Source organism: Gopherus evgoodei, chromosome 1 (assembly GCF_007399415.2).
Source record: "Gopherus evgoodei ecotype Sinaloan lineage chromosome 1, rGopEvg1_v1.p, whole genome shotgun sequence".
NCBI lineage: Eukaryota > Metazoa > Chordata > Testudines > Testudinidae > Gopherus > Gopherus evgoodei.
Genome location: NC_044322.1, coordinates 298,559,704 through 298,586,667, shown reverse-complemented (window position 1 = coordinate 298,586,667; position 26,964 = coordinate 298,559,704). Strand labels below are relative to the sequence as shown.

The 26,964-nt window shown below is 41.8% G+C and overlaps 1 protein-coding gene across 4 annotated transcripts in view; it reads left to right on the top strand.

Moving 5' to 3' along the window:
• The window catches only part of LGR5 (leucine rich repeat containing G protein-coupled receptor 5), a 136,938-nt gene that overhangs the window by 52,459 nt on the left and 57,515 nt on the right, over positions 1 to 26,964 (top strand). For 3 of the 4 annotated variants that reach the window (XM_030548736.1, XM_030548738.1, XM_030548739.1), the window contains exon 2: positions 3,646 to 3,717. In XM_030548736.1, the coding sequence (XP_030404596.1) occupies positions 3,646 to 3,717 (72 nt within the window). Of the gene's footprint in view, positions 1 to 2,420; positions 2,506 to 3,645; positions 3,718 to 26,964 lie in introns of those variants that run through there. The other variant, XM_030548737.1, reaches the window with a different exon arrangement.

The following is a 26,964-nucleotide window of genomic DNA, read 5'->3' as shown; positions in this document are numbered from 1 at the left end:
CTATTGAGAATTTCTGTTTGACTGCCCAAACTCTACGAGTTTACAGCATTGCTGATATGACCTTCTGTGGCTGCCTATGTTAACTCAACAGGCCCAATTGTGGAACTGTTACTCATATAAGTAGTCCCTTTGACTTCACAGGGACTTTTCTCATGCATAAGTGTTCACCAGTAAGAGTAAGGGTTGTGCAGTCTTGCTGAATCACTACACACAATGGCAGGAATTAGCCCAAATGGCAGACAGGCTAATTCGACTTTATATGGGACATTTTTAGTGTATAGAGGCTCTGGTGCATGCACAAAATGTTCTCACTGCAGCCTTCATGTATGGAGGTCCTTGTCCGGCTGGCTGGAGGAAAATAGTTGTTTCCCCTTTAAGGACTATCCCTTACAACAGGGAGATAAGGAGGAAGTGGAAAGTGATGGACAGGAAGGGCAGGAAGCAGCTGAGCTCAATTTAGGGGTGGATCACTGGCCCTTCCTGCTTACTAGAAGAATAGGGGAGCATTTATACCCCATGCAGCCCCAGAGAAGCCCTCTTTTACCAGGATTGGGATGGCGATACCCACCCACCCATGAAATTTGCAAAAGGACCAAGTTCCCTCATGAACAACTGTGGGCATTATGGTAATTGCCCTTTTTCTTGGAGGCTGGGAAGGAATTTTTCCCTAACAGCTGCGTTGGGCATGGTAGATTTTTTCACAGTAAGTCTGGGACCCAGTGGGGTGGGCAGGAGGGTTAGGTTATAATGTCTCAACTTAGTATCTAAAACTTGAGGTGGATGTCCAATGTGGGTACTCTGTATGGAAGGGATATGGTTATCTGATAAAATGGACTGGAAAAGGGTTTGAAGAAAAGCATCCTGTAAGGGAGCTGAATAAGGGGAGGTTGGGTTCCTATATCCTGTACATCGGGGAGCCAACCCCCTCTTTTTTTTTTTTAGCCTCTTTAAAAGAGCTAAGAAAGGGGGTCTTGGGGCTTCTACATCTGGAGCAGTGGGGAGCTGAGCCCTCTTTTGCCTCATACAAGGGCAAGACAGTAGGGATTACAGGAATGGGATGGCAGGGACCAGGTTGGAGATTATGTGGAAATGATGATGACCTCCTGCAGGGTACAATTTGTCACCAGATACTCCCAGATATTTTAAGTGAATAAAGTTGTGGCCTAATTAAACCACATCCATTGCCTCCTATCTGACTTCCACCATGGCTGGACAAGTGGTATAAGTGGCCCAAAGGAGTAACCCGCTTCTAAACACAACTGCCTGGTGCAAATGTGTAATGGCATATGCCAGTAAAGACCTAGACTTCGATGTGCACCAGCACTTCCATGCTATTGAAAAATTGGCCATGTAAGGCTTTATTGGGCAAGTATGTAAGTAATGTGCTCCCGTGAGGTATGCATTTCTGTTGTTCTGTTAACTATGGGTAAACTTATTTTATGGATAACATTTTGTGGTCCTGTTGCAGACAAATATTTTTGTTTTGTGTTATGTTGTAAAAACAGAGAAGCTAAGAAAAGAGGGAAGAGGCAAAGTGGTGTGTATACACACAGAAAGAGAGAGAATAAAATGTTCATTTAACTGGTAGTTTTAAAGAAATTTCTAAAAGTTTTTGTATATTGAGAGTGACTTGTACTGTTCTGGTGGATGTCCACAGTCCACAGCAGGAGCAAGGAATGAAAGCTGGGTTGCCTATGTTCTGACCCTCTAAGATGTTGCAGATGAGCCAGTCTGTAGGGTGCTTGTGACAGGTATTACCAGCTGCACCCTAGGAGTTAGGATAGTTAAGGTCCTCGGGGTTGTACATGTATCATCCCTGCTGTGCAGATTAATCCTACTATTAAGAGGAATCAGTTAGTCAAGAGAGCTAGCTTTGGTCTGTGTGAGCCAGAGCTCACATTAAAGCTGTTTTTGTAGTATACCCAATAAACACTCCTGTTTCAGGATGCATTACTCCTGTTTTCAGGTGTCATCAGCATTTGGATTTTAAATTATAAAATATGAGCAAGAATATTTATTAAAAAAATCCCATTAAGACCTGTGCAGAAAATGCATGCACCAACTGATTTTGCTTAACATAATGCTTTGTACCTTATTATTCGTTAACCTATAATTCACTCAGCTGATGGGATTTCAGCATCTATATTTTTGTTCTTTTGCCAAAATAAAATCTTTTATTCCTTTGCCAAAATGAAAGGGTAGTCCGCTACCAATGGCATGAAAGAATTAGGTGATGAAATATTACAGTAAAAATGTGAATTAATAACTAAACTGCTTCCTGATTAATCATTTTGATTTTAAAGAGAATACACAGAGGCCTACTTCTATGAGTGATTTGATAATGGTTGTGAAATATTAAAACAGTTCCCTGTTATTTTGATTCTGTACTCCAACTATGTTTTTCAATTGTACATTTTCAGGGAAACATCAATACAGTAGAAGATCAAATACTGAATTTTAAAGATTGATGGCTGAGAACATTTATTCCATAATGTGAAGCAGGAGGTGATTAATAGGAATTTTAAATGTCCACATACATAAATTCAGATCATTTGCTTATCTCAGGATCTCCCAGATGCTGGAAAAGAAAAGTCAGTCATTGAAAAATCATATAAAGATTCTAATGGAGCACTTTTTAATAACTTATAAAAAATTGGAGGTTAATAGGTAGTATAAATACTTGTGTATAATATACAGATCTGAAATATGTTTTGATTTTAACCATGCTATTCCTATTTTAGGATGTCATCCTATCTTGTCTACTGTATTTTGTTATGCAATCTATTTTATTACATTTACTCTTGTGGTATGCCAACTCCGATGATATGGTAGAAGTATGGGAAAGACTGATAGAAACCTATACAAATAAAAACAGAATAAAATTTAATTACATGGAACTTAGCCTAAAACAGAAATTGATTGAGGTCTGACCAGAGTTTAGAAGGCTAGTGGTTTCCTGTGCCAGGAACTACTGTGGAACCCCACCAGGAAGTGTGCTACATAGCAGGATCACATTACGCCCTTGTTTTATGGTTCATTTCTCTTATTTAATGCAATTTGAGAACCTGTAAAAGAGGAATGTATTTTTAATTCCATTTCTTTTAATCAAAATATTTATTTTTACAAGATACCTAAAGTAACTTAGGACAAAATCAATAGCACTGTACATCACGTTGTATTACAAAAGCAGTATATTCCATATTCATGAAGTGTCAATAAAAATGCAGATTTCTTGGTTTTGTACAGCTTAGTTTTTCTACTTTTAGTAACTCAAGAATATGCTACAGTCTTAAAACAAATGTATTTCCTTTCCTTTTATTATTCCAAATAAATGGTAATATGGTATAGTGGTTTATTAAAGTAACTTCAACTAAAAAGATTGTTTAGCACACCAGCTTATTTATCGAGCATAATGAAACATTCCTGAATCTTTGGAAAGTGGATGGGCTACAGCATATATTTTGTTTGACAAAACTGTCTTCTTAAGAAAGAAAAATGTTTAAAATGCTAACTAGATAATGATTCATCAGTCATGGCAGAGGAAGTAATTTTTGTTAATGTACTACTTAAAAATGTGTGGAATGAGCAGCTGGATACCACACTTGTGGCATGCCATACTAAGGCTCTGTCTGTTTTCCCCTACAGTGATCTCAGTATGAACAACATCACTAAGCTGCCCTCGAACCCCCTGCACAATCTCCGCTTCCTGGAAGAGCTGTAAGTATCATTGTATCCTTGATGGGCATAATCAGCACCAGACACATTCCTGTGTTTGTCTCTCATACGTACTGTGGGAACCAGATAAAACAGTGCAGGGAAGCTGTCAGCTCTGACACTTTTGGCACATGCGGAAACACTTAGTTGAAAAAACCAATTGCTTGTGATTCTGGAAATGAACTTATAAAAGAGTTACCATGAGGCTACAACTTCTCAAAGCAGAGACAGAGCCAAACAAATTAAAAATTTTAAACAAGGGCTGTGTAAAAGAGCTGGATAGCTTTTTGGAAATAGTTAAGCAGCAGGATATTAAAAGTTTGAATACTGGTTCATGTTTATTAAAATAGCAAGTAAAGCTATAATCAAAACCTGCTGCCTGGTTCTGCCTATGTCAAGAACAATTGAGTCAACATTTCATAGCATCAAGGCTTCTTGTCCTAATCACTTTTAATTACTGTTTCCTTACTCTTAAATTTAGCATCCTTCAAGGCTGACTGTAAAATACCAAATCCTACAAAGATCTTAGAGTTATGCCATCCAGTACTTTTTTGTAAAAGAAAAAAGCAATGTACAATGCAAAAACAAGCTAATCAAACACAGCTTCAAAGGAGGAGTGGGATTGGAAGTGATGATGACTAACCATAAGTGAAAGTCACTCTGTGCGCAGGAGACCTGGATGTGGCAATGTCCTTGGGTATTATGATCTACGTTTAAAAGTAGTCGTCAACCTCTCATTTCATACTGTGATGGAGAATCAATGGCTAATGTACCATATGCCCTGTGGGAAGAGGCTGACACTTGCAATTACAGGAATTCTCTAAAAAGTTGATTAAAGGAACTATTTAGGCTTCGGCCCCTGATGAAACATAGAAGTATAGGAGTGGAAGGGACCTTGACAGGCCATCTAGTCCAATCCCCTGCACTGAGGCAAGACTAAGTATTAAGTCTTAAAAACTTCCAATGGTGGAGATTCCACGACTTGTCTAGGTAAGTGCTTAACTACCCCGACATCTTCCTTTATTAGCCCCTAAAGACAGGGCCCCATCTTTTTCACTGATTTTAACTGCTAATACACCACAAAATCCAAATGGGAAGTTATGATGTTACCTTCACACGAAAAATTCATTTTAAAGGTAAAGGAAATGTACAGTAGTAACCCTATTTTCAGAACCCATTAAGCTAGAATATTACTTCAGAACTATTAATGTCCTCGCTAATGGCCAGTTATATGCTGCCACCTCATCCTTCAGGCTGGCATTTCAAAAAGCAAAACAATGTGCACATTAATGGTCAGTGGAATTGCCCTCTTAAAGCTCAGAAGAACAGAAGACTCCTCGTAAATCACTTTGAAAACTATTCCATTTACAAACAGATTCCTGCTTTTTTTCTCTCCTCTATCTTTTTTGTTTTATTACCAATAACATTTGCATGGAAACAAAGTATATCTTTTCAGCTTCATCTGCTCCTTCTACTTATTGCCTGTTTTAAGTAACAATCAACTGTGATACTATAATGTGGCCACTACATGTGTGCTGTCACCAGCAAAGTATTATGATATCAAATACATATGAGGTGGGTTGTGTCACCAAAGCTCTGTTTTTAGATTTTGTGTCTTAGTTACTGTTTGTCAAACTTCCTATAAACTGTCATAACCCTCTTAACCATCTCAGCCCCAAACTCTTTTCTTTTTTCCAGACACCTCAGAAATAAATGTTTTAGTTTTCCCTGTAAACACAGAAGCTGATTCTCTCCATGTAGCAGGTTAGGGTGTTCACTGACTTATACCATCACAGGCCAAGGAATATGACTCCAGTGGAAAGGTGACCATTCTCTTTGTTTTTCTGGAGCCCTCTCTTTTTCTCGTGTTGATACATCCTCTCTCTCTGCCATTTGCTGTTGTGGTTCTATCCCAGTGTTAGGTAGAAGGGATATATGGGCAGGGGCGGCTCTAGGCATTTTGCCGCCCCAAGCACGGCAGGCAGGCTGCCTTCGGCGGCTTGCCTACGGGAGGTCCCTGGTCCCACGGATTCAGCAGCACACCTGCGGGAGGTCTGCCGAAGCTGTGGGACCAGCAGACCCTCCACAGGCATGCCATCGAAGGCAACCTGCCTGCCACCCTCGCGGCGACCGGCAGAGCGTCCCCCACGGCTTGCTGCCCCAAGCATGTGCTTGGCATGCTGGCGCCTGGAGCCACCCCTGCATATGGGGCATAGTTGTTATCCTTTTCTCTGAGCCAAGCACACTGCCTCTGAGATATCCCTAGTTTTCATTAGCATTGGGACATCAAAATTCTCAGGGATCCTTTGCAAAACTAGTCTCTTGCATGATTGTCACAGTAACATGTTATAAAAATAAGTAACATCTTGTAATGTATCTGGTTAAGAAGACAATTCAGCATGAAGGATATTGAATCAAAGAAGTTAGACACGTAAATGGCATATTAGCTCATCTAGTTTATCTCCCACTCCAGTCTAAATTTCAGTGCTCTGAACACTGGGGCTTTCACTACTCTTTGGGAGATTATTCTGCAATATTAATGCATTTCACTCACTGTCAGGAGAATTTTCTGACATTTTCCTTCTTAATTTCTTACTATTACTCTTTGTCCCAAACTAAATAATTCTACTTCCTCCTTGCTGCTAACACTGTTCAGCTATTTATACTATTATCATTTTCTGATTCTCTTAGCCAAGCTATAAAAAGTTAAATATTTATATTAAATTAAAATATATCCCAATAAGGGCCCCACACTGTTTGAAACCCTACTACTGTGGCACTGAGGGCATCAAATGTATTTACTTTTTATTTATTTGGCACTGAAAACTTTAATACTGGAGCTTCATTCAAAGCTCATTGAAGTCAGTAGGTGTCTTTCCATTGACTTCAGCAGGCTTTTGATTAGACTCAATGTATAGGAATTCACTATGCCAAAAAGTGTTGTTTTCAACACTTTCAACTGTTCAATAAATAAGTACAAGAGTCTTTTTAGAGAAACCTGTAAACAGAGCTAAGAATGTTTATAGAGCCCTGCTGTCCATTACATAGGAAGTGAAGCAGAAAGTAGAGACATCTACTACTGTAGACCTTATAGCATTAAAAAGAAGCAGTTCTTATCTGCAGCCTGGGATAGCAAATGAGGTCTTCTTTACGTAAGTGTCAGTATGGATATCTGCAATGGACATTGGTCATTAGGAAAGTTACAGTGTGCTGGGATTGCAGGAGTCTGCATAGAGAAGGGACATAAAAGGAGAAAAATTTTGGAGCCTGTCCTGTATTGCGGTGGGGCAGAAAGCAGAAAAAGAGATGAGGATGTAGGGAAGGCAGCAGCAGCATTTTGTAGGTGCCAAAGGGGTGTGTGTGTGTGAGAGAGAGACAGGGGATACAGCAGAGGAGGAGCCTGCTGTGTGCTGTTGGATAAGAAGAGGGAAAGGAACTGCAACAAGCTAAGATTATGGTAGGTAGGGTGTGTGTGTCACGTACCCAACATACCACTCTGCAATGTTTCTTGTTCTGAGCAATCCTGCCTCACACATCACCCCCCAAAATATGTTGAGATTTTGTTCAATAAGAAAATTAAACGAACTGTATTAGAACCAAAACCAAGATCTCTGAATGAATGTACATTCTATTATTAATTATTCACCTTGTCCCTCAGGGCTGGATCCTGACTCTCCACTAAAGCAGAGCTTAGGCCTTGGCTACACTACAGGGGAAATTGTATCTAAGCTGCGCAATTTGAGTTACGTAACTAGTGTAACTCAAATAGATATAATTTAGATCTACTTCCTGTGGGGTCACACTACACGACATCGATGGAAGAGGCTCTCCTGTCAGCTCCCCCTACTCTTCTCAATCCAGTGCAGTACAGCAGTTGACAGGAGAGTGATCTGCAGTCAATTTAGCGCGTCTTCATGAGACCCACTAAACTGATCGTCGATGCATTGGTTGCTGCTCATCTGTCCCCCAGTAAGTATAGACAAGTCCTTAGAAACTCCACAGGAGCAGATCTTCTTTCAGTGCAGAGGGACATAACTGGTTCTTTCATTAACCCAGAGTTTTGATTAAAGTGTGAAAATTCTGGAGGGGAAATGTGCCCCAAAATGTTTGTAAGCATTGTTTTTCTCTGAAAACTGATCTGCACAATGCTGTCCAGAAAGCTGAGTTTTGAGAAGGTTCAATTTCTTTGCTCATACAATAGGCCTGTTTGGGTCTAATTTTTTGCTTAAATGTATGAGGCGGATGTCAGATACACCAGTGTAAATTCAGAATAACACTGGGGATTTATACCTATAGAACTGAGGCTATGTCTACACTATGATCTGGGGGAGGGTGATTCCCTGCTTGTGTAGACGAGACTCATGCTAGCTTGAGTCGATGAGAATTATTCTGAGTACAAATAGTAGTGTAGCCCCAGCAGCAGAGGCAGTGGCGGCACAGCTTAGCCATGCCAAGCACAAACCCACCTGAATTACCTGGGTATGTACTCGGAACAGCTAAGCTGTACCATTACTGCTTGTGCTCTGATGGCACAGTGCCATCAGAGTTCAAGAGGGGAAAGCTCCCAGAAGACTGTGGACCATAGAGTGTGTTGAGGGCTTCATGGAACTGCTTATAGTTGTTCCTGTCCGCATACGCCTGTATTTCATCTGCTTTGGCGCTCAGCCACAAGTCCCGCATTTTGCGCAGTTGGTTCTGTATTGTTCTGCGAGCGTTGATAAAGGCGGTCTTCTTTGCCGCTGAGGATGGGTCGTTCTGATATGCACGATGCAGGCGGTGCTTCTCAGCAAGTAAGGCCTGGATTTCTGCATCATTTTCATCAAACCAGTCTTGCCGCCTGCATGTGGAGGGCCCACTATCTTTGATGCAGCTGTATGGACAGTGTTGCGGAATCGCTCCCAGTCTTTCTCGGTGTCATCCTCAATGCGAAGATCAGCAAGCTCATTCCTGGGTCTTCCGCTAGATTTAGAGTGATGCGGCTGTTCTTCAGCTTCGACACGTTGATCCTTTTGAGAGCCTTACAGCCTTGTGGTCTTCTCTTCGGCATGATACGGAGCTTCATTTTGGATACTATGAGCCTGTGATCCGTCCAACAGTCAGCGCCGCACATAGCTTTTGTAACCTTGACATCTTGTCTGTCCCTTCTCCTGATGATAAGGTCAATCAGATGCCAGTGCTTGGAACGGGGATGCATCCACAAAGTCCTGTTACGGGTACGGAGGTGGAAGACCGTACTGGTGATCAGAAGCAGGCAATGTTTAGGGCACCTTTTGTAGCCCCCTCCTCATTCTACGGAGGTGAGCAGTGCAATCCTGAATAGGGCTGCTCAGTCACTCAAGAAGGCGCCGAGCTCCACTGCTGCTTCGGTCAGTGAGGAACGACCATTATACCTGAGCCGCCTGTGTACAGGTCTGCGGCTACAGCTCCCAGTGTATCCACACCTACTGCTTCGTCGCTCGCCCATCGCCACAGGACTTGATATGATGAGATATGATATGATGTCGAGACTTGCGTGTGAATTGGATTAAAGTGAGGGAGAGTTGCGTGACGTCAACCTCACTCTCTCTTCCCAGTTCCTATCTGTATCCAGTGGCTGGACAAGAGTCGAGATGGCTGGAGCTAGGGCAGGGCGCAGTGGATGACCAGGATGCCTACGTGTCTTGTCATGCTTTTGAGCGTTCCACAACGCTTGCTGTCACCGCCTTCCTGACCGTTGAACCAGGTTTCCTCAGTCAGCTGGATCCAGCCTTTGCATGCAATGGGTAGACAGGCCCTAACTCACTGAGGGTCTCAGACTCATCAGCTGCCCTCACCTGGGTTAGCCCGCCAGTCGAGATGGTTTCTGGGGTGTGGCCGCTGTCGCATGCTGACAGCTACTTGGAGCCACAGGTGAGAACTGGGTGTCAAGTGGGGACCAAAGTGGATGAGCTGCTGCTAGGAGTGCGACTGCTCCCCCATCAGAGGTACTACCCCTCCCTGACAACCCCATACACCCCTGCATAGCTGATGGCACTGTGCTTCTTACAGAGAAGACGCAGATTCTCCAGAGATGGGCTGAACATTTTGAAGCAGTTCTCAACTGCCCCTCAGTCATCAATGATGAGGCCATTGACAAGATGCCCCAGGTTGCAGTTAATGACTCCATGGATGCTTCACCAGAAGAGGACGAAGTGAAGAAAGCCATCAACTAGCTGTCAAGTGGCAAAGCCCTAGGGTCAGATGCCATACCAGCAGAGGTGTACAAAGTCGGTGCACCCGTGCTGCTATGGAAACTCACTGAGCTGTTTCCTTCTGGAAGCAGGGATCCATTCCACAGGAATTTAGAGACGTGTCCATCGTGCACCTCTATAAGAGGAAGGGCAATCGCCAGGTATGCGACAATCACCGTGGAATCTCACTGCTCTCTACAGCGGGGAAGGTTCTTGCACGGGTTCTGTTGAACCGATTGATCACTCACCTGGAGCAGGGCTTACTGCCAGAATCACAGTGAAGCTTCCGCAAGGGATGTGGGACTATTGACATGATCTTCGCTGCATGTCAACTACAGGAGAAATGTCAAAAGCAGAATCGTGAACTCTACACAACTTTTGTGGACCTCACAAAAGCGTTTGACTCTGTCAGTCTCCAGGTCCTGTGGAGGATCATGTCAAAATTCAGCTGTCCAGACAGATTCATACGAATGGTACATCAATTTAATCATGGTATGGTGGCTCATGTCCTGGATGACGGTGAAACATCTGAGGCCTTCCCAGTCACCAACGGCGTCAAGCAAGGGTATGTTTTAGCACCCATTTTGTTCAGCATGATATTATCTGCCATCTGACTGATGCCTTTCAACACTGCACTGAAGGAGTAGGCCTGAAGTACAGAACTGACGGGAAACTATTCAATCTGAGGCGACTGCATGCCATCACCAAGGTGAAGGAAACTGTACTTCGAGACTCTCTTTGCCTATGATTGTGCTCTGAATTCTAGTACAGAGCCAGAAATGCAAGCCAGTATGGACAAGTTTTCATCTGCATGCAACAACTTTGGTCTCACCATTAACATCAAGAAAACTGAGGTCATGCACTAGCCAGCTCCCCACGCTCCATACTCAGAACCATCCATCACTGTAAATGGACAGAGACTTCAGGCAGTGGACCACTTCACGTACCTGGGCAGTACCCTTTCCCGAGCAGTGTCAAATCGATGATGAAGTAAACTGCAGAATTGCTAAAGCCAGCTCTGCATTTGGCCGATTGCGCTCCAATGTCTAGGAACGTCGAGGGATCAGCCTACCAACGAAGCTGAAGGTCTACCGAGCAGCGGTGCTTCCAACTCTGCTGTATGCCTGCAAGACGTGGACTGTCTATCGAAGTCATGCACGAAGGCTCAATCACTTCAACATTTCCTGTCTGCGAAAGCTTCTAAAAATCAGATGGTAGGACAAAGTGCCCGATGCTGAAGTCCTTACCAGAGCCAGTCTGCCATCAGTTCACACACTGCTGATGAGAGCCCAGACCAGATGGACCAGACATATCGTGAGAATGTCAGATGAGCGCATTCCTAAGCACATTCTTCTACGGAGAATTCACCCAGGGAAAGCGCTCCCATGGAGGACAAAAGAAGTGGTTCAAGGACACGCTGAAGACCTCTCTGAAGTCCCTCGAGATCAACACCGTCACATGGGAAACCCTCACACTGAACCATCCAGCATGACTCAGCCTCATTCACACAGGCAGTAATACCTCTGAGGCGAAGCGTACTGCTGAGGCTGAAAGATAATGTGAGCTGTGCAAGTCCAGAGCTGCCCGCACATCATCGACAGTGCCATCACATGTCTGCCCGATGCATGACAGGACATTCCACGCCTGAATCGGACTGATCAGTCATCTTCGGACGCACAGAACCCGGTCATCGAACAAATGAGTTGTTGAGGCCTTCATCGACAACGATGGATGAACATTGCATCTATGCTAGTATTTATATTTGCACTCACTCCTATCAAGTTACCACAAGTATGTGTATGCAAACTGGGAATCACACCTCAAACTTGTAGCATAGACGTATCATGAGACCCACTTACTGATCTCAATGGGGTTGCACAGAATGTAAACTGAGGCAAAATTTGTTCTAGAATGTCTATTAGTATAAATGTATCAATACATTACCTTAAGATGTAAAAAAGGTATGAACATTATATCTGTTGCTAGGCCAAAACATGAAATTTTAGGTTCATCACCACCTAGGCAGGTGTCTTAAAGGGATAAAATGGAAAACTGTATGTAAATACGGACATTGTGAGCAAAACTTCAAAATGTTTCCTGAAATTATTTTATTTGCTGAATAAATGTCTCTATAAAGACTAAGGAAGAAAGCCTGTAGTGATGGCAGAACTAGATAGAACACTGTTAAATGAGACATATCTAGTTTCCTTTCATATACTGAAAAAATTGTTCTTCCTAAGCAAAGTAGGCTGCCGACAGACAAAAGTCCAAGTGATTTTTAGTACACTGCTATTATTGTACAACTTAAGGCAGGTGCTTTTACCAAAACAACAGGCAGGGGCGGGGGAAACAAACCCCAAGGGGATGTTTTTTGGTTTGTTTTTTTTTTTTTGGTTTTTTTTTGTTGTTGTTTTTTGTTTTTTACAAAATGATTTCAGAGTAAGACAGTTTCAAATAACATCCATTTTCAAAATTACATGACAAAGGCACCTTACATTTAATTCTAACCTGCATGCAGGTGCAAAGTGATTTATTGAAGCCTGTATTACTTTAAAAAAAAAAAACTTGAAGAGGCTTACCGTCATCTCTGAAATTTTTCAGGTTGCCCACTGTATTATTACAGCTATTACTGAAGAATTTAGTATGTGACGTTTCTGTGTGCTTTGAGACATTTTGTCTTCATGATAGTCAAAATGTACAATGAAAAGCATAAGATTTCAGGCACAAATGCCTTTAAAAACATTGTGTTATTGTAATGAAATACAAAATTACATAAATGCAATACAAAATCAGGAACATATGTGGACCCTGCTTCTCATTTACTTTAAGGCCCCTTCACACTGTCAGAGTGGTGCAAAGGGACCTTTGTGTAAACGAAAATTACACCCTAAATTCTAAGGACATGACCAGTCACCACTTGTTCATCTTGTCGATTGTTCCCCTTTCCTCTCTTCTGTCATTCTGTTTGTTTTGTTTTTGAGGGAGAGATTTTCAAAGGTATAAATGGGAGTTAGATGCCTAATTCCCATTGGCTTTGAGTGGGAGTTAGGCACCTACCTGACCCTTATACCTTTGAAAATCTGGATTAGAAACTCTTTGGGGTAGGGACAGACATGCTGAATTTTTCATAAAATCATAGATTCCAGAACCAGAAGGGACCACTGTGATCATCTAGTCTGACCTGCTGCATAGCACAGGCCTTAGAACTTCCCCAAGATAATTCCGAGTGGATCTCTTAGAAAAATATCCAATCTTGACTTTAAAATTGTCAGTGATGGAGAACCCATGACGACCTTTAGTAAATTGTTCCAATGGTTAATTACTCTCACCATTAAAAATGTACGCCTTATTTCCAGTCTGAATTTGTACAGCTTCAACTTTCAGCCATTGGATTGTGTTATAACTCTCTCTGCTAGACTGAAAAGCCCATTATTAAATATTTGTTCTCCATGTAGGTACTTACAGAGTGCAATCAAGTCACCCCTTAACCTTCTCTTTGTTAAACTAAATAGATTGAGCTCCTTGAATCTATCATTATGAGGCAAGTTTCCTAACACTTTAATCATTCTTGTGGCTCTCCAGAGAACTCTCTCAATTTATCAACATCCTTCTTGGAAGAAGGAAAAAAAACTTACTAGCAGATCCAAGAACACAACCCAGGTCTCCTAACTACTAGTGTGGGGCCTGCAGTACTACACCATACTGCTTCCCTCCCTTGCTGTTAGAGTACCAAGCCCATTGTGGGCACTACTGAGTATTACTTGTATTTAAATAACTGGAAAGCATCATTGTCCAGCTGTACTGAAAGACAGACAGGAGACACTTGATCTGGATTTAATCAGGCTGCAACTTTATTATTAGATGGTCTGAGACTACCCGGCAGATAAAAGTGTACAGTGCAGGTAACCCCATGTTTATTCCTTGATTACCTGGGGGGCTTTTACCAGCTCTTTTTCCATCCAGGTCCTTGCAGCAAATCCATTGCTAGGACGTTAGCATCCTCGTCCCCCTCGTAGGAGGGGTAAGTTGGGCTATAAGAAAGAGGGGCTGGCTCCCTACTGTTCCAATGATATGAGTCCCAAACCCCACACCGTTACTGTCATAGCATTCTTTCTCAGATCTGAACCTTAGAGTTCAGAAAATGAGATACTAGCATGAATTTCCCTAAGCTTAATTACCAGCTTAGATCTGATAGGCTGCCACCACCCAAAAATATAGTGTTTTGGGGCACTCTGACCTCCCCAACCTTCCCTGGGGACCACAAGAACCCAGATCCCTTGGGTTCTTAAAACAAGGAGAAATAAACTATTCCCCCACTTTCCCCCCTCTCAGAACTTCCCTCTCTGGGCTATCCTGAGATACTGATCTAACCTCTTAAATCACCATACAGAGAAGCATCTCCCTTCCCTTCCACAAAGAGGCAAACAGATTCAAGGAAAACAGAGATTTTCTCTCTCCCCCTCCCGTCTCCCCACCCGTCCTGGTGAGTTATCCCAATCCCCTGGGATAAAACAAGGGAAACTGAGAAAACAATCAATCAGGTTCTCTAAAAAGAAATCTTTTAATAAAAGAAAGGAAAAAGTAAAGAATTATCTCTGTAACTTCAAGATGTAACTATTACAGGGTCCTATAGCTTACAGACACCAGAAAGAGACCTTCCCCCCCAGAACCAATACAAATCAAAATATTCCCAGCAACTACACACATAAAAGTTAACCAGCCAGATCCACAAACTGCAAATAGTATAAAACAATTAAAGCCTAAACCGCCTGGTTTTTACCTTCTATTTGAAAAGAAACTTAGAGAGCCTGTAGTAATGTCTGGTCTCTCTCAGACCCCCCGAGAGAAGAACAAAGAACTCACACCCAAACTTCCCTCCACTCGAATTTAAAAGTATCTTGTCTTCTGATTGGTCTTCTGGTCAGATGTCCAGTTTCCTGCTTGTAACCCTTTACGGGTATAAGAGACATTAACCCTTAACACTGTTTATGACAGTTACGTCCCATTAATCAGCACTTCCTTTTTAAGTCCTTTATAAGGCTATTTATCTGGTCACTAGATGCCTTCCCTATGGAGGCATCTGCCCCACACTTACCAAATAAGGTGTGACATATAGACTACTACACCTTTTGTGCTCACTGTAATATGTGTTCCCTAACATCCACTGTGGGAAAGATGGAAAAAAAACACTCAACCGAAGCCAATATGATGGTGAGGGGAAAAATTCCTTCTCATCCCCCCTATAAAGAAGTGACTAGCATAATGCCCACAGCAAGTTCAAACCCCACCTGCTAATCACACTTCAGGGGTAAGGAGGGTGGATGCTGCCTTGCCTGCTGCGTGCAGAATGGGGTTTCCAATGCCAGAGCTTTCACCTTTAAAGCCTCCCATCCTTACATTCCAAGGTGGAGAGTCAGTGCTGCAAACCTGACCAACACTTTTTGCAGCAATTTCTGACCTTGTTCCCCGTCCCTGGCATAAAGCACTACTGCCTTCCTCCAGCAAGCCTGGACAGCAGCCCCCGTGCTTTCAGTGCAGGGCGGTAATTGTCCAGCTATACCAAAAGAAGGGCTGTATTATTAGACGTCTGGGACTACCTGGCAGATAAAAGTACAGTGCACGTAACCCCTGTCTATTTTTCATTTACTTCAGTGAGCTTTGGACAAACCCCTAAATGCCAAAGACCTTTCCCACAATATGAATCTGTGAAGACATAAACACTACAGGCATACGTGTAAAAAAACCTGCAATCAATATGCTAGGCAAAAAGAGAAAAAATGAACAAATATAGTCTACAGGTCTCAAATCATATTGTTCTGGTTCTGATCTCCCATGTGTGTCAGTTTTACAGATTTTACAGCACTGATTTCAATGGACTTACTCCCGCTTTACAGCAGCGTAAGTAATTTCCATTAGCCTATATGTTTCTCAGTAATTTTCATTGCAAGAACTTATTGTCTCATATACAGCTGTAACACTGCATGTATGATCACATGCTCTGCTCCTTGTAGTCTGGGAATTTTTATTTCACTTTTAATAACCCTACATAGAAAGATGTGAACAGTTTAGAATATACTGTTGTGTTTAATTTGTAATGTTTATTGATGAGACATATCTGCCACCAGGGAGGCAAACAGCCAGTGACACATCGTAAATTCCATAAGACAGACTTTGTTGATAACACAGGGCAATGTCTCCACAACCTTGTTTTAATACTGACAAAGAGGCACTAAAAGTCCTTGCCCAGGAGAGCACAACAGTCATTTTGAAATTAACCATACTTCAATAAAAGTAGTAGAGAGGTATTGGCTCAAATAATAATGTGGACTAATTGGCAGAAATTGAGGTAGATTTTTTTTTTTGGTAGTTTTTATGCATGCACTGAATCTGACTCACTAGAAATGAATGTGCTAGTCATTATTCGTAATGAATTATAAGATGAAGATTCACATTGTGCAATCAAAGTATAATTATGAAAGCTACAAAAGCAAATATTAACTCCTATTCACATAATCTATCAAGATGGCCTAATGATTGTAGAACTAACCTACTATTGTTGTATTTTTCCACTGTGTCATGGATGTTTCATGAGCTTGATGCCACTTTAAACCAGGACATGGTGAAGTTAGCTGACTACTGTAAGACTTGGCGCTTCCAGCCAAGCATCATAAAAACAGTCTCCAGTTTGTTCCATCTTCATCATGCCAGCTCAGCCTGAGAACTGAATGATTATCCCAGTGCTCAGAAGGTGAAGCATGAAGTAGAACCGGTCTATCTAGGTGTGAGCTTAGACTGCACACTGAGTTACCATGCCCACCTGGAGAAGACAGCAGCTAAAGTTAAGATATGTAACAATCTTCTTAGCAACCTGGCAGGCTCATCATGGGGTGCCCGTGCTCCAACTCTGCGAATGTCGGCTCTTGCCACCTCATATTTGGTGGCAGAGTACAAAGCCCTGGCTGGGAGATTTAGTTGGTGTTGGTCCTGCTTTGAGCAGGGGATTGGACTAGATGACCTCCTCAGGTCTCTTCCAATCCTAATATTCTATGATTCTGTATTCTGCTGTGCACCAGCATGGAGTCCATCGTCGCACACCAAATTGGTGGATACACAGTTACATTTCTATCAGATGAGAGGTTGCCACTGGCAAGTTACTGGAGAAAGTACATGCCAACTCAAGCCCGCAGCTGCACAATGACATTTTTAAACCACCAGCTGCACATTTGCTGTCACATCACCCATTATGATCTCATCTGCCACAACAGGATGTTCGGGTGGAAACACTCTGGCGAGAGGAATGGATATTTGTTATAATCCCCAACCAGTCCCTCATCGCCACCCCACAATCTGCCCCCCTGTTTTTGACCTACCCCGTTGCCAATGGTCCCTGTTGAACAGGTTCCAGACCGGGCAAGGTCTCTGTGCAGCCAAGCAGTATTAGTGGGGCCTCTGTGACAGCCCTTTGTGCATCTGCGGCACAACACAGACGATAACGCACGTTGTCAATGAATGCCTGCTGACTAGGTTCAACAGTGGCCTAGAAGAACAGCATCATGCCACTGAAGATGCACACGCTAAATACTGTGTCACTGTGACACCACCAAAATTTAACAATAAAAAAAATTCTTCCATATAGACATGCCAGACTGGCAACCTCCAGAACTGCCCTTTCGGCTACTGTATTGACAGTGACAAGCCGGGGAACAAAAAGAGAAACAATGGAGCAAGTGCCTGACTAAATCAGAATGGCTCATACTGTTCTAGGAGTAGTCTACACTGACAAGCCACTGTTGTTGGAATGTTAATTAAAATAGCATTCCACAGAATTAACTCTAGTACTGCTGTGCACCTGTAGCATAACAAAAGAAAAGAGAACAAGAATGGAAGAAAGAGAAAATAATGAGAGATGCAAGTAATAATTTGGATGTTTTAGGGAAACAGCTTGGAACTCCAGGTTTTTTTCAACTTTTTAGTGCTGCAGCAATATTCTCCCTGTCCGTATGCAAAAGTGTAGTTTCAAATATTAGCTTGTAAACTGTTTCTAGAAGTAGGAGTTGCCAATTTTGTAATATTTAAAAACCGGACACTCCTACAGGAATGCCAGAAACCCCCCAAACACCCCACTCCTTCCCCACCTCTTCCTTCAAGGCCCCACCCCCTGTTCCTTCCTCTCCCAACCCTCCATCATTTGCTGCTTTTCCCCACTCCCCTCTGCCTCAGGCAGGAGGGACTCATCTGAAGATTCAGGTAGGAGGCGGCCCCAGCTGAGTCAGGACTGGCACAAGTCAGACTTTGGGTATTCGGTCAGTACTACTATCCAGAACATGTGATTTCTTTAACAGCTTCAGTTACCCAGAAATTGTCACAAAGAAGTGGATTGCAATACCAACTAACAGATAGAGACTGTAATAAGCCATAAGGAAACCTTTTTAGATGTTGCAACCAACAGAGATAACGACCTGTAGTTTAAGAGATGGGGGACATTGTCTGGCTTTTAGGAAAAGGGATGTGGCCCTTTAAGGCCTAGATACTCAGAGAGAAACAGTGACCCATTGCTGAAACCCATCCTTCCCTTCCCCCTCCTTCCCATGACCGGAAGAGAAGGGAGACTATTTAGGTCCATGCAGGTGCAAGAAAAGCCCTCTGTTACCTGGACCAGATAGAACAGCACCCACCCTGTCCCCCATGGATATAGTTAAATACCAAGTTATGTCCTGCTCTGCTGTGGGCATTATGCTAATTGCTCCTTTCTGGGAAATATTTTTTTCCCTCACCACCAGGTTGGCCAACAAGAGGAGGGGGGTGGGGTTGCCTTTCCCACAGCAGGTTGGGGCTTAGTTAGCATGAATATGAAAGAGGAATTAGGCTATGATGTTGCAACTCGTTATGTAAGCATGGGTTGTGTGTCCTGTGCAGGCACTCTAGGGAAGGGATATGAAGATTAGATTAAATGGATTGGTAAAGATGTACAGGAGGTATTCTTTAAAGAAGCAGAAACAGCAGGGGTTCAGGGCTCCTATGACAAGTATAACAGGGAGCCAACCCCACCCTCCTTTATTGCCCCTCCCCCTTCAACCCTCATTTGAGGGGAAGAAGTGTGAGGTCCCAGCAGGGGGTTGGCTGGGGACCTGAATGGGTCAAGAGTGAGGACTGACAGCAAATGGAATCAATCTGTTTCACCTTATATTTAGTTGTCACACTCCAAGTACATTTCACAAACCTGAAGAAGAGCTCTGTGCAAGTTTGAGAGCTTCTCTCTCTCACCAACAGAAGTTGGTCCAATAATATCTAATAAAAGACATTATCTCACCCACTTTGTCTCTCTTATATCCTGGGACCAATGTGGCTACAACAACACTGCATAAATGGGGAAAATGTTTATTGAGCTATACAGCTATAGATCCTGAGGCACTCTGAATTTAATTAACCAAAGTCTTGCACATTTCAGACCCAGTACTTCAGTGTGTTCACAGACCTAACTTCCTTCTATGTCAGTGGGAGTTTAGATACATGGACTGCAGGATTGTTGTCTGATTAGGATGCACAGTGGCAGGTGAATATTTTTTTATACTTAAATAGCGCAATTTTCTACTTTCCTGTAGTTGTAAAATAATTACATCACTACCCTGATATAACACGGTCCGATATAACATGAATTTGGATATAACGTGGTAAGGCAGTGCTCCAGAGGGGAGGGGCTGCGCACTCCAACGGATCAAAGCAAGTTTGATATAATGCGGTTTCACCTATAAAGCGGTAAGATTTTTTGGCTCCTGAGGACAGTGTTATATCGGGGTAGAGGTGTATATGTTAATTCAGCCAAAATCATGTTTACATCTCTCACATTCACAAGCCTGGAAATTTGGCAAAAGGCATCCAAAACCAGTCATTTTTCACAAGTTTTTTTTGAACTTCAGAACACAAGTGCATACTCACCATTCCTGCTGGAGGCAGTGCCCGTGGTAACATCTCTAATATGCCCTCACTGTGGCTTCATCAGTGTGCAATAGCAACTACATAGCACCAGAATTTTGGCCCCACACAGTCTCCATGTTTAGCACATAGCATGGAACTGACAAAAACAATTGCCACACTTTTCTGTCCAACTATCTTCTTAACAGTACATCACATGTCAATGTACTTATGATACTGTTGACATTATACATTATTCCCATACTGGTGATACTGCCACCCGGGATGAAAACAATTGGTGCTCAGAAATCTGAAATACACTCTTTAAGGCTAGCCCAACAAATTAGAACCAAAACTCTGGATTTGGATCAATCTGACCTAGCATTTATTGTTTCAGTTACATGTAAGTGTTAAACTTAAAATAAGAAGTTTAATAAGAGATTATTGGCTGGCCTGTGGTTTTAGTGATAATACTATCCAAATATAAAAGTAAACTTGAATCTCTTGTTTCCTAGTTCTGTGGGATCTTATGTAGGAGATGAGTTTAGAGTCTGGGGTAGAAAGAATGAAGATGCTTACTTGAGAGTACTCAAGTACTCCTCACAATTGGTCTTGCTGTCTGCTCTGGAGGAAGTTACATGGCTTCTGTTCTAGCAGAGTGCCATAGTTAGAGCCATCTGAAAAGAGCAGGGCTCTATAGTGTTAAAAGCAAAACAGAGTTTGTCCTCAGTACTGGCCTTGGTCAGCTTAGCAAAACATGAGACCATTATCTTCAGTGGTCTTATCATTGCAGGTGCAGAGAAATGCCCTCCCCTCTGTAGAAGGAGGGAGTAATAGTACATTTTGAGCCAGTCTCTTAACTGGCAGACATCAATGATCAAGGCCAGATCAAGATCAAAGATGGTGTAGTGTTCTGATCAAGCAATAGGGATGGGAGGAATACGTGAAGTCAATGGACCTTCTCCAGTTACACTAGCTTTGAATTTGGTGCATGTATTTTAAAAGCCATTTGGGGCTTTTGCTACAGTAAAACATGCTGTATTTGAATTTTCAACTAAAATGTAAGTGGAGTAAAGAGCACAGTAACTGTAAATATGTGTGCAGCACAACTAACTCTTGCCCCTTGTTTGCAAGGAAGGAGCATGTTTTAAACATTTTGTTCCAGGAGCTCAGTATAAATCAGCTTCTTGATGACATAGAATTTCAGGCCGCATTACTATCTTTTCTTATGTTATCTATCACTTCATAATAATTAGGTGATTAATTCATAATGAGACAAAATGAAATAAAGAGAGATGATAATCACTATCAACAATTCATAACTTTTTGTCTAGAAAGATAAGTTCTCAAAAACATCTTGCAGGAAAGCAAATTTAGAGCAAATATCAGCCATATGGTTTTAATTTCACACATTAAATATTATTACTGAGATTGGCCTAGGAATAATCATTAAATAGATATTAAATTACAGGCAGCTGCCTCAATCTAATAGTCTGTCCGATCAATATCAGACTGGCTATCCATATTGACAGAGCTATCTTTCTTACTTTGATTTGAGAAGCAAAAAATAGTTTTGCATCATCATAGTTAAAAAGAGAAATATAATGCTTTTGGTGATTAATTACCCTAAGGCTGGCAGGAAGCAAGATAGAAGCAGAAAAAACAAGATCTGCAAATTCTGCCTGAAGTCTGAACAATTTTTTTGTTACATCTAGAATCAGTCATTTTAGAAAACAAATTAGAATCTCAATTTTGCTGTAATACCTAATATTTACACTCCCCCTCCCCAGTCCCACTGTAACATCTGTTTTGTATTACAAGAATATAAATGTTTCAGTATTGGTATCAATAGAAGAATTAATTGATTGATTTAAATAAGGAAGATAAAATCCTGACCCTATTGAAGTCAATTGGAGTTTTTTCACTGAATTCAGTGGGGCCAGAATTTCACCCTGCACCTTTATTAAGTATTCTAAACAATTTTGATAGATGGACGGGGGATCAGACGCTTGGAAATAATATTAAAACAACAAAACTGAATTACCTAGACACTCTCCATTACCTCTGGTCCCAAACACCAGAGAGACAGACCAATATGCTGATTATCAATGCTTCAGTAAAGTTTTGTAGATTTTATATTTGTATACAGCAAAGAGTTACCATTAATCAGAATTACTGTTAATGTTACTTAGGCATGTCAGTATCTGATATCTGTGAGACAGCTCCCATGCTTAAAGTTAGGTTCATATTTTAAATACCTTGCCGAATCAGGGCACTTAATACTTTTTGCTTACAGAATCAAAAAGCCTTAAGGTTCTTCTCTACTATTTCCTCTCAGTTACCAATCTGGGAGATTGTATTAGTTACAGTATGTAATTTAGCATCAAAGGAGTCAAACCACCCTTCTCAAGAGAAGATGAATAGCTTTCAAAACTGATTCAGCTGAGACATCAACTCTGGTAACCCGTTCATCTTCATTTTTTTAAAGAAAAATATGGCCTAATCCATGATAGCACTAGCCTTGGCACATGTTCTTCCCTACTCTCTTATCCCCTGGATGATGTCAGTAAATCAGTTAGCAGATAGAATTTAAAATTCAGGGTCGGAAAGAGCTAAAGGCAGTGCTAGTAGTTCAAGGAACACAATTTATAGCCATCTCCCTAGTATATTTGGAAAGCCAGAGGATTGCAAGTTGCAAACGTGCTTGCATACCGCAGTATGTTGCAATATGGTATATGCAAATAAAATCTGGAGTGAATAAATACAGTACAAAGCAAACTACTAGAAATGTTTCATGAAAATAGCTGTAGCCTGGTCTGTGTAAAAGAACATGCACTGGCATTTCTCTGAACAGACACATCCAACTGTTGCTCTTATATTTTAACAGCCAAATAACAACACAACAGACTTGTAATGACCTCCACTTCCACTGATGCAAGTTGAAAGTCCAGAATTACTTCAGTGCATTTCAGTGGACTTTCACCCCACTGGACTTTCAGTGGACCTTCACTCCTTTAATAGTGACACTTTTTACAATGCTTGATCCTGAGGCGCGTTGAGCACGTCCAACAAAATTCTGTGTGCCCTTAACTCCTAGTGATTTCGGCACCTTCAGAACCTCTTAGTTCATTCCAATACAAGAAGATTCCACTGTGCTAATCCTATCAAAATGCACAGTTATCATCTACCATATTAGTGTTGCGTAAATGCTCCTTTACAAAAAGATCATTGCCTTCCCTTCTACTTCTGTTCGAAAGGCTTGGTCCTGCGTGGCGCTGAGCTCTTCCAAGAGGTGATGAGCATCCTCAACTTCCATTGTCTTTAAAGAGAGTTGAGGATGGTCAGCACTTCTCAGAAGGGCTCAACATTTTGCAGGACTGGGGCCTTACCTGAGAAGAGAAGAAAATCTGCCATGGTCCCCATAAAGGGATGGCATGCTGTCTTTTGACCTCGCTTCTACTACTCCCAGCAGGAAGTTATGAGGAGCTGGGGTGGTCTTGCTGCAGCACTCACAGTGGAGAGTGAAGAGGAGCTGTTTTTCCCAAAAGCTGCAAGCTGCTAGGAGTGGACATAAGGTTGCTGAGAATGATGCAAAGTCACCTGCCTAACCAGGAGGAAAAGAGAAGGGGATATTGTTATGGACACAACAGCAAAATGAGGATTGACATATGCATGGAATTGAGTAGCAGGCCACAACTTTTATTAAACTTTAACACAAGGGAGGAGCACTGCCCGCTCATCATGTATCCTCTCCTATACAAGGCATGTAATAGGTTCCAGTGCAAGGGTTATAAGACCCCTTACCATATAACCCATAACATGAGATAGACTCTCCTCAACTTACCCTGAAGGACTCATCTCTCTCTGAGTCCTAGCACCCTCCATCCAGTCCCCTTCCGGCCTTTGAGGGAGACAGAGGGTGCATCAGGGTGGGAATCTCAACCCATGAGGGCCACAAGGTCTCACCCTATCACTTGAGCCCAAGCGCATCATCAAAATCTTTTATCTCTGGGAACCATTCATTTTATTTTCTTAACTGCACTGGAAACTGGCCACAGGTTGCGATGAATAAACAACTCCACCCTGGTACCTCAGTCAGGTACTAAGCATGTTCCTGCTTAACCCACTGTGGCTTGAAAGTGCTACAACAAAGATAAAAACCTCCTTGGCCCTCCACCAGTTGACCCATGGGAGAAAAAATTCCTTCCTGACCCCTTAAACAGCTGATCAGCTAAAGCCACCGCATCTGTCAGGCCAGGTTCCCATTTCTAGTTTAGGTAGACAGCTGAAATGGAGCTGAAAGAGGCTCCACTTGGCTCCTGCATGGGATGAGATCCTGGGCAGGGGAAGGCTGGCCAGTGAGCACCCCTCTCCCCCAGCTGGCCAATGGATGCCAGAGACTTCCAGGGGAAGGAGCGACCTATTGTCCCTTGATGAGCGTCTCCCTCCCTTACTGTTGGGACCATTCCCATTTCCCCACCAGCCCCATCAATTTCCCTCACCCACTGATGCAAGTGGGTGGCATTTTTGCCAGGCAGGCCCTCACCTATCATAGTGAAACTCCACATAGAGTGAAGTTTTTGTGCTGGGAGATCAAAATTCTTCTACTATAAAAGGGCCCCACCTTGTGCCAAAATATTGGAAATAGCAGCATAATTACACTGAATTTTGTTTGCTCTTAATAAAGTTGTAGCATCAATCAGCTGTGACAGACAGGAAGAAAACTGCAAATGTTTCTATTTGTTTACTGAAATTTCCAGAAGTGTTTTACCAATTAAACAAAAGCAAGAGACCCACTTTTCAGAACCTGGAACATTCTCACTCCAGCATCAGTAACCACCGTCTCCCATGGCTGTGTCTCTGCAGAAAGAGTGAAGTGTACAAAAGGATAAATGTACAAGGAATAGTCTAAGCAGATACCAAACAAGTCTTTTTATGTAGCTCTGACAATAGACCTTAAACCTCACTGGCGTTATCTCACCTATTCCTCTATAACTCCTTTCCTGAGCTGAGATTGCTAGTTGTGCAGAACTGTGCTGAAACAGTACAGAGTTGCAGGAATATACATTTCTATCAGCTTAGCGTTTTGTTTTATTTTTACATAATTTTTACTTTTTTTAAAAAATCAGCATTTTAGGGTATATATACACTGCAATCTGAGGTGTGACTGCAGCTTGGATAGACATAACTCCACTAGCATGACTAAAAATAGCGGTGCACAGTCAACACACTGGTTCCTGCAATACGAGTAGGTCCCCAGTGTACTTGTATAGCCTGCAATGAAGCCCCTGCCACCACATCTACACTGCTATATTTTGCCATGCTAGTGTGAGCATTTCTACCTGGGATTGCAGTGTACATATACCCTGAGTGTACAAGCTCAACCCGTGCTTCTACAAAAATTCAAGCACGTGCAGAAGGTTACTTATGTGAGTAGCCCCATTGAGAGGTATGAGACTACTCATCTGAGTAAAATTATGCCACAGAGGTGTAAGTTACTGTAGTACTGGTTCTTTATTTGTGAGATTCTGAAATGGGATTCTAAACCAATGGCCTCCAAAAATAAACAAATGCAGTAACTCTGTTTCCTTTTAATTGCCTTTTTATTATGGAAAAGTCATATATTTCAGTCTTCTTTTTGTTTAGTGTAATATTTCTGAAACAACAAATCATGGAACTATGGGAACTAAAAAAAAAATTCAACTTTTCTGAAATTTAAATTTAAAACATATACAAACAACAGAGGCCAGATGTTTGGTTATGTAAGGACTATAAACAAACTCATTCATTCCCCCTTTCAGAAATCATTAACTAAATGCACCACCATGGAGGCAGACAATCCATCCATCCTCAGCTCTGTAGGGGCGGGAGGTATTTACCCATCCAGTTTCAGATCATTAATCAAAGTCCATCCAAAGTCCAACTGAAATCATGACTTGAATGACTTAGTGTAATGGGAAACAAAACCCCAGAAACAATGCACTCACTGGCTTCAGTGCTGAAGCATAAAAAAAATTCTAACTACACAGGGAAATTCATTGTGGACTGTCTGAGAAAACATATCCTAAGTGTGCAAATGCAGTCAATGTTATTTAAAATTGCAAAGTATGCATACATCAGAAACCATACAACCTTTCAAATTTAAACATAGACAACATGAACGACCATGTTTATTATTCTGAGAGAAGAATAAAACCAATGTCCTACAGATTAGCTACCTGTGATAGCAACAAAAGAATTGATTTCCCTTTGGTGCCCAGATTGGGGTAGGATGGGAATAGCAGGTAGAAAAACACATGACAGCATTAAAAGAACTGTCAAGAATAGAGCAACCAAATTTGCAGTGTGCCCTACAGAAGTGACCAGATAACTTTCACCCAAAAGTGTTAAAAGAATTGGCCAAGGATCTCACTGATCCAAATCTTGGAACACTGGGAAAGTTCCAGAGGACTGGAAAAAAAGCTAATTTTTGCCAAAATTGAAAAAGGATAAATGGGATGACCTGGGAAACTGTAGGTCGGTTAGCCTGACATCAGTCCATGGCAAAATCATGGAAAGGCTGGTATAGATGCAATCAGTAAAAAATTAGAAGATGATAATATAAATTAATTCCAATCAACATCTTTTTATGAAAAATAAGTACTGTCCAACAACTTTGATATACTATACCGCTGTGATCACAGGTTTGCTGGATAAAAGTAACTGTGCTGACATAATATACTTAACACTTCTGTTGGTCCCATGTGACATTCTCATTAAAAAATAGCATTATACATAATCAGTGCATCCCATATCAAATGGATTAAAACTGGTTAACTGATAGATCTCAAAAAGTCAGTCTAAATGGGGAACCCTCAAGCAATGGGGGATCTTTCTGTTGGGATCCTGGAGGGATCTGGTCTTGACCCAATACTTTTCTACATCTGTAACAATAATCTGAAAGAAAATATAAAATAATTGCTGGTAAAGTTTGCAGAGGACACAAAAATTAGTGGAATGGTAAATAATGATGGGGACAATTATGCAAACTGACCTGGATTGCATGGAAAGGTGTACTCATTTGAACAAACATGTATTTTAACACCACCAAATGCAAGGGTACGCATTTAAGCACAAAGAATGTAGATCA